Source organism: Pseudophryne corroboree, chromosome 6, assembly GCF_028390025.1.
Source record: "Pseudophryne corroboree isolate aPseCor3 chromosome 6, aPseCor3.hap2, whole genome shotgun sequence".
Taxonomy (NCBI): domain Eukaryota; kingdom Metazoa; phylum Chordata; class Amphibia; order Anura; family Myobatrachidae; genus Pseudophryne; species Pseudophryne corroboree.
Window position 1 is genome coordinate 21882235 of NC_086449.1, and position 13829 is coordinate 21896063.

General features: G+C 43.3%; 2 protein-coding genes across 2 annotated transcripts in view; one reads left to right on the forward strand and one right to left on the reverse strand.

The window, feature by feature from the left end:
* Positions 1 to 6962, forward strand: part of LOC134934141 (phospholipid scramblase 2-like) — a 61779-nt gene extending 54817 nt beyond the window's left edge. Inside the window, exons 8-9 of the mRNA XM_063929641.1 lie at positions 487 to 607; positions 6784 to 6962. Coding sequence (XP_063785711.1) covers positions 487 to 607; positions 6784 to 6962 — 300 coding nt within the window. The remainder of the gene's footprint in view (positions 1 to 486; positions 608 to 6783) is intronic.
* A 142-nt stretch (positions 6963 to 7104) lies between these two features.
* Positions 7105 to 13829, reverse strand: part of LOC134934142 (uncharacterized) — a 38833-nt gene continuing 32108 nt past the window's right edge. Inside the window, exons 10-11 of the mRNA XM_063929642.1 lie at positions 12698 to 12881; positions 7105 to 7187 (exon numbers count right to left, since the gene is read on the reverse strand). Coding sequence (XP_063785712.1) covers positions 7105 to 7187; positions 12698 to 12881 — 267 coding nt within the window. The remainder of the gene's footprint in view (positions 7188 to 12697; positions 12882 to 13829) is intronic.

Sequence of the window (13829 nt, forward strand, 5' to 3'; positions counted from 1 at the left end):
GCTTGGTCTTCCAGCATTATGGTCAACAAGTGACAGGTGAGGTAGCACACAAAGCATTTACACTACTCACAGTGGGTCACCACTCAGAACATTGACCTGCTCAGTCAGTGCAGGAGCCAGGAGGGGAAGAGCAGCCTCGAAGGAAAAACCCTCCTGACTACTGAAGTATTAGAGAGGTGGCTTCGATTCCTCAACCCATACTAGTTTTTATTAGCCTGGCAAATTAGCATAGTGTGGGTGGGGCTGCAATGCCACATCAATTTGTAAAGGACATAGAGTAATGTAGTAGGGATTTTTTTATTAGGTTGAAAATAAAATGATTCTGGAAGCAATAAAATGCTTTGGGTGGAGGGTACATGGCCTCCTTTACTCATGGGCCTTCAAGCACCACACACCTTGCACCCTTTAAAGATAGGCTGCTGTTTTTGAGGTAATGCTGCAAAAAAGAGGAATTTTAACTATATTGTGTTCTTTTTTTTTGTGCAGACTTACCGAGTGAACCAATTGACCAGCAGCCATTCTACAGCTGATGACATTGGGTGGGCATCTGCCGGTGGTTTTTCCTTTGGTATTGATACTGGTGGTGGCAGTGATTGGGGCAATGATGGTGGGCATTGTGGAGGTGGAGACGGGGGAGGTGGGGACTGTGGAGGTGGTGACTGCGGAGGTGGGGACGGCGGAGGTGGGGACGGCGGGGGTGGGGATTAGGTATTCTTCCTAACACTTGGCTGTCTCCTGTAATCCAGCATAATTTTCAGTGGATGTTCTCTAGAATTTAAATATAAAATAAATAAATTATCCGGCTTAATTTGTGGATTGTGGATGTCACCCTCTTTGAAATAACTGTGCGCCTCTTTTCTTGCCCCGTACCTCTTTACTTGGCTTGGAATCATATTGTACTTGCCAAATTTTTTGATCTACCCTACATGGCGTTTCCATTACTGTCATCATACCCTGGCCACACCAACTTCACTGAAGGAGTGGGTGGGATGTGGGAAGTTGTTAATGGACAATCCATGATTCTCCATGATGTTTTATGACTATAGACAAGCAGAGCCATAAATAGACATTTTTGGTGCCCTGTGCCAGAAAGAGAGTTGGTGCCCCCCATATTTAAAATAAGGAAAGTGAACGTCGAAGGCGTGGATTAAAAATATAGGAGTGTGGGTTTATAGGAAAGGGGCATGACAATAGAATAGTGTTAATTAACATTAAACCACACAGTAGTGGCGGTTATACACATTACACCACACAGTAGAGCCCCTTATACACATTATGCCACAGTAGAGGTGCTTATGCACAATACTCCAGGTAGAGCCTCTTGCACACATTGTACCAGATACAGCCCTTATGCACATTAACTACAGTAGGTACAGCATTATACACATTATGCAAGGTAAAGCCCTGTGTGTGTGTGTGTGTGTGTGTGTGTGTGTGTGTGTGTGTCTGTGCACGTGCGGTATACTTATGTGTCCTGTATACTCAGCAGCACTACTCAACGTGCATCACCCAGCTCCTGTGATCGCAGCCAGTTCCAATACCACCCGTCGTCTCCTGTACCTGGAAACCCGCTTCACACACTACAGGACAGGGCGGAGCGGGAGCGGTGCACGATGGGGAGGCACTCTGTCTGCCCTGCACTGCCTACTATATATACTTTCTTGAGAGCAAAAGAGGTTGTTTTTTTTTTACGTGCGTATGAAGTTATTAGTAACGGTAATATACAACTAACATAGAGACTATTAAAGTCAATATGAAGCAATGATTCATTGGTGGTGCGCCCAAGGGTTTTTGTAGACATGAACTACAATAGTACTAAGAGAGAAAAGACAAAAAGACTCTTTTTGGGAGCACTCTTCTGTGATAATGATAAAAAACAATTAAATATATGAATGATATTCTGATAATGAGACAGGGTGGATCCCTTAAAACTTAACTTTTATTCTGTTAATAATAAAATATATTTATTTACATATTCATTTGTCTTCCGAAAGACCTTTGGAATCACGTAAAAATCTTGATTACCCTGGTGCCATATAAGGGTTTAAGATAAACTAGGTGAAAGTATAGTAGCAGCAGGGTGCTAATCGATATGCTCTGTGATGCTCCCAATCGACCTGAGATCAAAGAGGAATGGTAGGTTAGAATATCATTCTCCTAATTATATTGCCCACGGTACCCAGTATTCCTAGGTGGTCTCGCATCCAAGTACTGACCAGGCCTGTGCTGCTTAGCTTCCGAGATTGCACAAGATCGGGCGTATTCAGGATAGTATGGCCTTGGGCAGATACAGTATCTAAGGAGGACGGGGAAGAAAGATATAGAACCCACTTCAGCTTTCTGTACTAAGCTTGGGTTCATGTATTAAAATACAGATGGAACCACGCTCATCTTGGCTTTTCTGCTGCACCTAGGTGCACCAAGGTTTATTAGCATAAACCTTTCATCTATTGTTCTCATCTGCAATACAGTACAGAGAGAGCAATACAGCAGAGGATTAAGGGGGTAATTCAGATCTGATCGCAGCAGCAAATTTGTTAGCAGATGAGCAAAACCATGGCCCTCATTCCGAGTTGATCGGTCGCATGGCGAATTTAGCAGAGTTACACACGCTAAGCCTACGCCTACTGGGAGTGTATCTTAGCATCTTAAAATTGCGACCGATGTATTCGCAATATTGCGATCACAAACTACTTAGCAGTTTTAGAGTAGCTCCACACTTACTCTGCCAGTGCGATCAGTTCAGTGCTTGTCGTTCCTGGTTTGACGTCACAAACACACCCAGCGTTCGCCCAACCACTCCCCCGTTTCTCCGGCCACTCCTGCGTTTTTTCCGGAAACGGTAGCGTTTTCAGCCACACGCCCATAAAACGCCGTGTTTCCGCCCAGTAACACCCATTTCCTGTCAATCACATTACGATCGCCGGAGCGAGGAAAAAGCCGTGAGTAAAAATACTATCTTCATAGCAAAGATACTTGGCGCAGTCGCAGTGCGAATATTGCGCATGCGCACTATGCGGAATTTCACTGCGATGCGATGAAAAATACAGAGCGAACGACTCGGAATGAGGGCCCATGTGCACTGCAGATGGGGCAGATGTAACATGTGCAGAGAGAGTTAGATTTGTGTGGGTTATATTGTTTCTGTGCAGGGTAAATACTGGCTGCTTTATTTTTACACTGCAGGTTAGATTTCAGTTTGAACCCACCCCACCCAAATCTAACTCTCTCTACACATGTTATATCTGCCCCCCCCCCCCCCCCGCAGTACACATGTTTTGCCCAAATGCTAGCAAATTTGCTGCTGCAATCAACTCTGAATTACCCCATAAGTCATTACAGCAGGGGATTAAGGTGGTCATTCCGAGTTGATCGCTAGCTGCATTTGTTCGCAGCGCAGCGATGAGGCTATAAAAAGGCAGTTCTGCGCATGCGTATACGGCGCAATGCGCACGCGCGATGTACAGGCACAATGAACGATGTCGTTTTGCACAGGGTCTAGCGATGCATTTCAGTCTCACTGGCTGGCCGCAGAGTGATTGACAGGAAGTGGGCATTTCTGGGTGGCAACTGACCGTTTTCAGGGAGTATTCGGAAAAACGCAGGCGTGCCAGGAAAAACACAGGCGTGGCTGGGCGAACGCTGGGTGGGTGTGTGACGTCATATCCGGAACTGAATAGTCTGAAGTGATCGCAAGCGCTGAGTAGGTTTTGAGCTACTCTGAAACTACACAAACATTTTTTTGCTGGCGCTCTGCGATACAACCGTTCGCACTTCTGCTAAGTTAAAATACACTCCCAGTGGGCGGCGGCATAGCGTTTGCACGGCTGCTAAACTGCTAGCGAGCGATCAACTCGGAATGACCCCCTAAGTCAGACTTCCTGGCTCAATTAATCCTATTAAAGACAAAGATGAATAGGGCTCCATCTGTATCGATCCCAAAGCTGTTTCAGATGAGAGTGTTGGAAATTTTGGTAGACAGGACATAGTTCTGGTTGCTGATTGCTTCAACCAGATTAGAAGGAAGTAAAGACACTTCTGCTGTCTGTTGTGATGGCAGAATGTTTGCTGGAAAGAGTTTATTGTTCAAGCCAGCACTGTCATCAACCCGATGAGAGAGTGATAGAGTTCCAAACAATGAGTCACAACTAATTGCATTGAATCTGGAAGGACCACGAGCAATGGTTGGCTTAAAATTGAATTGAATTGGACAAATTCATTGGTTATCAAAGACAAGTGGAATTGCAAGAAAATTCATGTCATTGAACATGTACATAGAATGGGGGTTTTAACTTTCAATAATTACCTTCCACATTAGATAAAACATAGCGTGGAGGTTCTAGCTTTCAATAATTACCTTCCACACTAAATTAGATGGTGGATGACAAAACCACATTCTCTGGAATGAGCATATTCTTCAAATATAATTGCCTGTATTTTATCAAGTTGCAGCACCTATGTGGGAATGTTATGGTAGGAGAAAGAATATACAGATGGAGACACGGTTATCTAGGCTTCTCTGCTGCACCTAGGTGCACCAAGGTTTATTAGCATAAACCAGGCCTGGCCAACCTGTGGCTCTCCAGATGTTGTGAAACTACACATCCCAGCATGCCCTGCCACAGTTTTAGCATTCCCTAATGGCAAACCTGTGGCAAAGCATGATGGGACTTGTAGTTTTACAACAGCTGGAGAGCCACAGGTTGGCCAGGCCTGGCATAAACCTTTCATCTATTGTTCTCAGCTGTAAAACAATACAGAGAGAACAATACAGCGGGGGATTAAGGGGGTGATTCGCAGCAGCAAATTTGTTAGTTAATGGGCAAAACCATGTGCACTGCAGGGGGGGGGGCAGATGTAACATGTGCAGAGAGAGTTAGATTTGGGTGGGGTGTGTTCAAACTGAAATCTAAATTACAGTGTAAAAATAAAGCAGCCAGTATTTACCCTGCACAGAAACAAAATAACCCACCCAAATCTAACTCTCCCTGCACAGGTTACATCTGCACCTCCCTGCAGTGCACATGGTTTTGCCCATTAGCTAACAAATTTGTTGCTGCGATCAGATCTGAATTACAGTAGGCAATCTATTTATCCTTATGCGCCCTACACACTTGCCGATGCATTACATTTTGACGTTAATCTATCTGAATGACGATCGATCATCGTCCAAATTGACTTGCATTGCAAAGCGACGGAGAACCAACGATGAACGACAATGTGGCCGCGCATCGTTCATCGTTGGTGCATACACACTGAGCGATATGAACGATTTCTCGTTCGTTACTGAACGAGATCGTTCATATCGCACGCACACAACGGCAAGTGTGTAGGGTGCATAAGTATCACTATTGCAGATTAACAGCTTCCACTCTATGAATGTATGACATGATATAGGTGAGCTTGTTCAAGTAGCAATTAACTGTGGAGTTTGTACTTAATATCACAGTTGTAAAGTAACAGCTTCCGCTTATATCACTTCTACTCTATATCAATCAAGCAAAGACGATCACATCGGTGAGATTCTTTGGCGCACTCCACAAAAGGCTTCATAGTGCGATCGCAGCCGTTGCAGCGATTGCCTCTAAATTAGGCCCATACTTTTTATGTTTCTATATTTCAAACACCATCCCTTCTGTATCGTTTTTACCATCCAACATTCATTCTTTTTTTTTTTCATTTTTCACTCCTTCATTTACATTTTTTCACCATTATCATCAATTTTTTTCATTTTTTTCTCATCCTTTCATTTCTACATCTTAGTTCCAATCGACAGAGGTTTACCCCTTTCTTCTTCTCTTCTTTTCTATCTTTCCCTTCTTTTCTTCTCTTTTGTCCTTTTTCAAAAAACTGTTTTTCGTCTTTTGCGTCATACCTTTATTCTCCTTGTATACCCGCTTTGTAAACGTGTATCAATATAAACAGTAGTTGCGACCACTGGAACTTCCTTTTAGTAAATTTGTGTAAGAATCATCAGATGTGTATGACCTTTCAAATATTAAAAAAAGTAATTTGAACCAATATCAGTGTACCTGTTCTTTTTGACATAACAGACTTTAATTATTAACACAATACCTTTTTAAACCTGCATATTTATTACCAGATGTGTATACCTTCTTGTTGCTTCGACACTAAGTAAAATAATTTGTAATTTTTCCAGTGTATTAATCATTTGTTACATATTAACATACAAGTAAATTTGTGGCAAGTGTACTAACCATCTGCCATTTAACAGTTTCCAAACACTAAAACGATCTACCTTTTAGCAGTTTCTAATACAGCAAAACAAACATTAGGCTGAGTGTAGCACATACCCTATTCTATTTTGTTTACTATCTTGACTGGCAGCAGCTGCAGCGCTAGTATTTGGTTGAGGCTTCTGCTCTTCTTTCGACTGATTGTTATGCATATCGATATCATATCATATCATATGTTTTTGTTGAAGTGTGGTGACTTTTTAGGAAGGAATATAATCTAAGGCAGCATGTATTGCCCCAGTGTAGCAGGGATCCTCCACTTTCCTTTTTTTTAGCAGTCATAATAGTACAACATCTACTAAAGGTGGTCCAGGGGGCAGAAAGTTTAGGAAAGGATATCTGAAATCAAAATCTTTCACACTGTTAAAAAAAGGGGCAAAGGTGTCCCCTTGAAAATAGGCAAAACAGTGCCCCCAAAAAAAGAACACTAAGGCTTAATCTATGTGTTCACAAATCCCTGAGAAGAGTCTAGGGGTGTCCACATTAGCTATGTGCAAGTCTGACATTTCTCACACTGTCCTCATAGACAAGACTCTTTTGCCTCCTTCCATTATTTCTGCACCATCTGCTCATGTGGGGTGCAGTACAATGAGGACATTGAAGATTCAAGTGTGGAAGTGGAACAGGATGAGGGCGATAATTGTGTACTACTACTATCTGACACTAATGAGGAGGACGAGGATGTTGATGATGTTGTTTGTGTAAGTCTGCCACCAGTGGCAGCAGTTCTTGCCAGTGATAAAAAGAAAGTCTGGGCACTTTTTGTGTGGATGCAAATTAGGTTTTACAACTCTTCTTCTTCTTCTTCTTCTTCTTCTTCTTCTTCTTCTTCAATGCAAATTAGGTTTTACAACTCTTCTTCTTCTTCTTCTTCTTCTTCTTTTTCTTTTTCTTCTTCTTCTTCTTCTTCTTTTTCTATTCTTAGGAATACTTCACACATATTATATATCTGCACATGTACATCAGAAAGGGATAACATTAGGTTCAAATAACAGAGTCCCTGTGTCTTTAAGATTATGGGAGATAAATAACATCTTTGAAAGTCAAGTGATCGCATAAGTACACATATTTACTTGTGGCATTCCCATATGATATAACATTTTCCTGACACCTGGTATTAGTTAGAGCTGAAGTAACGTGGGTGGAACAACAACAATATCACTATGCAATCATCTGCTGGTGGTGGGCGCCTGCGCTAGCAGGTGTGAGGCTAGTTGGATCAAAGACAGTCACCGGCTATTCTTTGAAACAATGAAATCCCCATGTATATGTTTCCCTTTGGTTGTCCGGTAAACATAACCAATACTGTTCTGAGGTCTGATTCTGCTGTAGCGTTGTACCTAGAGATGGATGACCCTCCTGCCGATTGGTTCTGAGAATATTTCACAACACGGCGTCAGCGGCTCTAGTTTTGGTGAATTAATTCATAAATGTTTTATTATTGGTTCAAACACAAAAACGCTCATGTTATAGCACGCCATTCACAATGCAAAAATGGTCAATTAGTCGGTTAGCTTGGTTTATGGACAATTATGTTCAGAATTTTTTTTTTTTTTACCCAACGTTCTTTAAATGTCTTTTTTCAGCTGTGACTTCGGTATGTATGATAATAAGGATTAGAAATGAATGATGAACGCCACAAGCCTACTGCCCAAACTGCCTACCTTCTTCAAGAAAATACAACTCATCCAGGCAAAATATTACTATTTATCATAAAAATGTACCTTTATTTAGGAAGAACATATACAGTAATATAGATCATAAGACTTTAAGGATAGGCTTAACACACTACAGGTAACAGGAGCATATATTACACTGGAACATAGACATAACATTCAAGGGGAGAATAAGGCACGCTAGTACTGGTCTTTGGTTAGCCAACCCTGGGAGTCTCATTTCCTTCTCTTCCAGGATTAACCTTTGGTCCTCTGGAGCTGTAGAATATTATACTATGGAAGTGTTCCCTACACGTCTCAGGGGCCAGATGCACTGGCTGGAGACAGACTGCTCCCAGCCGGTTACTGGACCTTCCTGGGGTTGCTGTGTGTGTTCATGTAGACTGGATCCCAGTGCCACCCTAATTCGGATTGCAGCTAAACAATTAAACATATAACCACAGCACTTACATGGGGCAATAAATACTTTACGTATGGGGCTCCTACACAGGGGAGATAGCGAACGCAGAGTGACCAACAGTGGGATACCCTTCAATGGTGGTGCAGGAATTCACTACTCCTGTAACCTGGTGATCTAAGTGTGACCAAGGACTATAAAGTATCCTGCACAGATTCCATAATCTGGTAGAAAGGTGGGCCAGTAATAAAAATGGCCTGGTTACCCTTTGGTTTCTCCACAGGTAATCACATTTATTCCAACTGGAGTATCAGGTCACCTACAGTATCTCCATCCTTAGTCACACTCATTACACTGGCACAAAAAGGCTCAAGGTAAAACCAACAGACTACACAACTTGGAGTCCAATTCCCTGGAGGTTCTACAACATTCTCGGTGTCATCACAGGCTGTTCACTCTGTCTACACTCCGGAGCCCCTTCCTCATATCTCAGACACACATGACTATTGGCCGTCTCAGTCTCAGGAATACTTGAAGTCACTGGTTGGGATAAATTGGTGCAACCATCAATACTCAGCCCGTCATTCGATCTTCTCATTCTGAGTCAAGTGTAGTTGGGTTCTAGGGCTATTTTACCCTCAGGTCCCCAAGTCACACTTTCTAAACATTCGTGCAGCACAAACACTCACCAGCCGACTCTCAAGGGGGCGCTCACACTCACACATTATAATTCAATTCAATAAATGACTTCTAAACCCAGAACTTTGGAGTTATTCATACAGATGGAGCCTCCGTTATCTTTGCTCCGTTTGTGACTAGGCGCGCCTACCTGGGCGCACCTAGTCACTGTGAGCGCCTCCGTCTGGACATGCGCGTGCGCCCGGAATGGAGATGCGCCCCATTCACTTGAATGGGGAGCATCTCCGTCCGCGCGCCCGGACAGAGACGCTCTGAATGGAAGCATCTCTGTGCACTCCCGGCGTGCCTAGCAGATGGATCACCTAAACAAGCCGGGAGTGCAGGCCTGCGACTAGGCAGGCAAAGATAACGTAGCCTCCATCCGTAGGAAGTGGTTATTTAGGTCTCAGGTGAGACAACCAAGGACTGACTCTTAGTATTGCAAGTTATTTTTATCACCCATTACCCTAATTCATATGATATAATAGGCTTTGTTTATAGTTTTGCTCTATAGTTTAAGATACTGTAGCTGTATGAAGTGGCTCCAGCTATCCATTACACTCCACGTAGGCTTAGATGACAACCGTGGCACTCTAAATCAACAAGACACCTACAAAAAGTGTAACGTAAAGTAGAATGTCAGTGGTGTAAATCTCAGAATCTAAGTGACTTTCTCGCATATAAGACTACCTACCACTCCTATCGTCAGGCCCTGGACACTGCCAAACAAACATATTTCCAATCTCTCATCTCTTATCATGCCACCAACCCCAAGCAACTTTTTAATACATTTAAATCACCTTTTTACCCTCCCTCACCTCCCCCACTAGCTACTATCAGTGCACAAGATTTTGCTTACTACTTCAAAGATAAGAGTGATAAAATCCAAGATGAAATGGTATGCTCTAACTCAGCCAGTGACCTGCTTAGTTCTCTACCTGATCCCTCTGGCACTTTCTCTTCATTTGATCCCACAAGTGAAGATGAAGTATCCTCCTACTCCACTACCTCTCCTCTTGATCCTATACCCTCACAGGTCAGTAATACTTTGTCTCCTGTGCTTATCCCAACCTTAACTAAAATCTGTAATTCTCTCTCTACTGGTATATTTCCTTCTATGTTTAAACATGCAGTGATTACTCCCATTCTAAAAAAAACACAACTCTGACCCAAACACACTCTCTAACTACCGTCCCATTTCTCAGCTACCATGTCCCTCCAACCTACTTGAGAGACTTGCCTACACTCGCCTTACACACTTTCTTAACTCCCACTTCAGTCAGGCTTTCATGCCCAACACTCCACAGAGACGGCACTGACCAAAGTAGTGAATGATCTAGTCACTGCTAGATCAAAGGCCATTACACACTACTAATTCTTCTAGATCTCTCTGCTGCTTTTGACACTGTTGACCACTCTCTTCTCATACAAACACTACAATCCCTAGGTCTTCAGGACACAGCCCTTACTTGGTTCTCATCCTACCTGTCTAATCGCTCTTTCAGTTTTCACTTCTCTGATTCTACCTCTTCTTCTCTACCTCTATCAGTTGGAGTACCTCAGGGCTCCGTCTTGGGTCCTCTGCTGTTCTCAACCTATACCTCATCTCTTGGTAAACTAATCAGCTCCTTCGGATTTTAGTATCATTTGTACGCTGATGATACTCAAATCTACCTATCCGCCCCAGATTTATCACCATCTGTATTGGCTCGTATCACTGAATGCCTGTCTGCCATTTCATCTTGGATGTCATCGCGCCACCTCAAACTCAACATTCCAAAACAGAATTAATTATTTTCCCACCAGCCAAGAGTAGTTACCAACCTGATATCTCCATAACTGTTGACAATGTGACTAACCACCCTACCCCACAAGCTCGCTGCCTAGGTGTCACCCTTGACTCTGAACTGTCCTTTATTCCACATTCAATCTGTCTTTAAATCATGTTACATGCATCTAAAAAAACATATCCAAAATACGCCCTTATCTTACACAAGACACTGTAAAAACTCTAATACATGCACTCATCTCCCGCATTGATTATTGTAATAGTCTCCTTACTGGTCTTCCCAAACATAGGCTCTCACCACTACAATCCATTTTAAATGCAGCTGCAAGGCTAATTTTCCTCGCAAGACGTGCTTCGTCTGCTGATTCGCTCTGTCAGTCCCTCCACTGGTTACCGGTATTCTACTGTGTTAAATATAAAATACTTTTACTTACATACAAGTCTATTAAACAAACTACACCATCATACATCTCCTCACTCACCTTAAAATATCTCCCTACCCGACCTCTCTGCTCTGCACAAGATCTGCGTCTCTCATCCACACGTATTACCTCTTCCCACTTTTAAAATTACAGGACTTTACCTGGGCTCCACCCACTCTGTGGAATGCCCTCCCATGCACAATAAGACTCTCCTCTAGTCTCCAAACCTTTAAAAGTTCTCTGAAAATTCACCTCTTCAGACAAGCCTATCACAGTCCACACCCACCCATATAACCTTCAATGCTTCCCTATCCAGTTACATCCTCTCTGTACAGTCCACATAACCTCACATATTTTGTCTTCCAACATTGCTGGGTGATCATATCATACAGCCCATTAAGAACCTAGCAATCTGGTGGACCATTATGCAAGAGGTAGCATCTATCCTTGTGTATCAATGCCTATTTCCCTATAGATTGTAAGCCTGCGAGCAGGGCCTTCCTACCTCTATGTCTGTCTGTCTTTGCCCAGTTTTGTTCTATAACTGTAGTTCTAATTGTAAAGCGCAATGGAATATGCTGCGCTATATAAGAAACTGCTAATGAATAATAAATACATTTAGAATATGACATGTACTCTATTCCCCAGAATACGTTACATGGTACCAGACTTATAATACACCAATAAATATCTAACCATTTATTATTATGTGGACACAAGTATTTTCTCAACCTTAAGTCACTGCTCGTGCAATTGACAGAACCTCTGCATTATGCATGAAGCACTGTATCAGGTATCTCTGCCCTTATGATATGTGTATGAGGGCAGTGACCCAGTACAGATTAGCCATGCTCATCTTTCTGCTATGCGGTACGTTGCGTCACGTCATGCCGCATGGTGTGCAAGGTTGCAACTATTCACACACTTGAAGAATAATCCAGGAATAGTCCAAGCATACTTGTCTAAAGTCCCCGTACATAAGGGAGAATTATGAACTTCACAGAGTCCGTGAGCAACTTCCCGCTTCCCTCCCACTTCCTTAGATGTAATTGCCAGGGCGTGATGACACGGATGGGGTAGCCATGTCCCCAGGGCTTGATACTCGTAGAACCCTTCTGGATCTCCTGGACGGTATGTCAAAATATAGCCAAGTATGAAGCCAAGTCAAGAGAAGAGGTTCAGGACATCAATATGTAGTTCAAGAGAGGTGCAAAGTTATTTCACCGAGTCAAAGATGGCTACATCCACAGGTCACAAATTTAAATGGGGAACTTACATATTTTCTTGAGAACAACTGCTGATAATTATGCTGGATAAAAGACACCACCCACATTTTAGGAAGAATACCTAAAACCCACATAGTCCATCCCCACCGCCACAACCTCCTCCATCCCCACCGCCACAACCTCCTCCATCCCCACCGCCACAACCTCCTCAATCCCCACCGCCACAACCTCCTCCGTCCCCACCACCACAACCTCCTCCATCCCCACCACCACCACCACCACCCCAGTCTCCGCCTCTACAATCCCCACTATCATTGCCCATATTGCTACCCCCACCTATGTCATTAGCAAATGCTATTCCACCGACAGTGGCCCACCCACTGTAATCTGTTGTAGAGCTGCTGCTTCTGCTGGTCAGTTGGGTCACACGATAAATCTGCACAAAAACAAAACAAAAAACAGTATGGTTTAAAACCCTCTTTTTTTGCAACATTGCCTCAAATACAGTGGCCTATCTAGAAAGGATGATGCAGGTGGGTCCATGAGTCAAGGGGGCAACATGCCATCTACACCTGCACCCAAAGCATTTTATTGCTTCCACAATAATTGTATTTTCCACCTGATGAAATATCTCTGATCCATCATGTTTTCTCCGCATTGATGTGGCTTTGTGGCCCCATCCACATTGCGCTAATAGGCCAGGCTCAAAAAGACCAATCGGTGGTGAGAAATGGAAACAGGGTCAGAACTAGTGGTGGTGCAGCCTGTGCATTGCATGGTGGGCCCAATGCAATGAAGGTGCCTGCAGACAGCCTGGACACTCACTGCTATGTCCTAGAACCATCCTAAAATCCACAACCCAACATGTACAGTAATGCTCTGACCTAGGACCAGCCTGGAATACACAACTCACCATGAACAGGAATGCTCTGACCTAGGACCAGCCTGGAATACACTACCCACCAAACACAGGAATGATCTGACCTAGAACAAGCCTGGAATACACAACTCACCATATACAGGAATGCTCTGACCTAGGATCAGACTGGAACACACAACTCACCATATACAAGAATGCTTTGACCTAGGACCAGCCTGGAATACACAACCAACCATATACAGGAATGATCTGACCTAGAACAAGCCTGAAATACACAACTCACCATGTACAGGAATGCTCTGACCTAGGACCAGCCTGGAATACATAACTCATCATGTACAGGGATGCTCTGACCTAGGACCAGCCTGGAATACACAACTCACCATGTACAGGAATGCTCTGACCTAGGACCAGCCTGGCATACACAACCCACCATATACAGGAATGATCTGACCTAGTACAAGCCTGGAATACACAACTCACCATATACAGGAATGTTCTGAC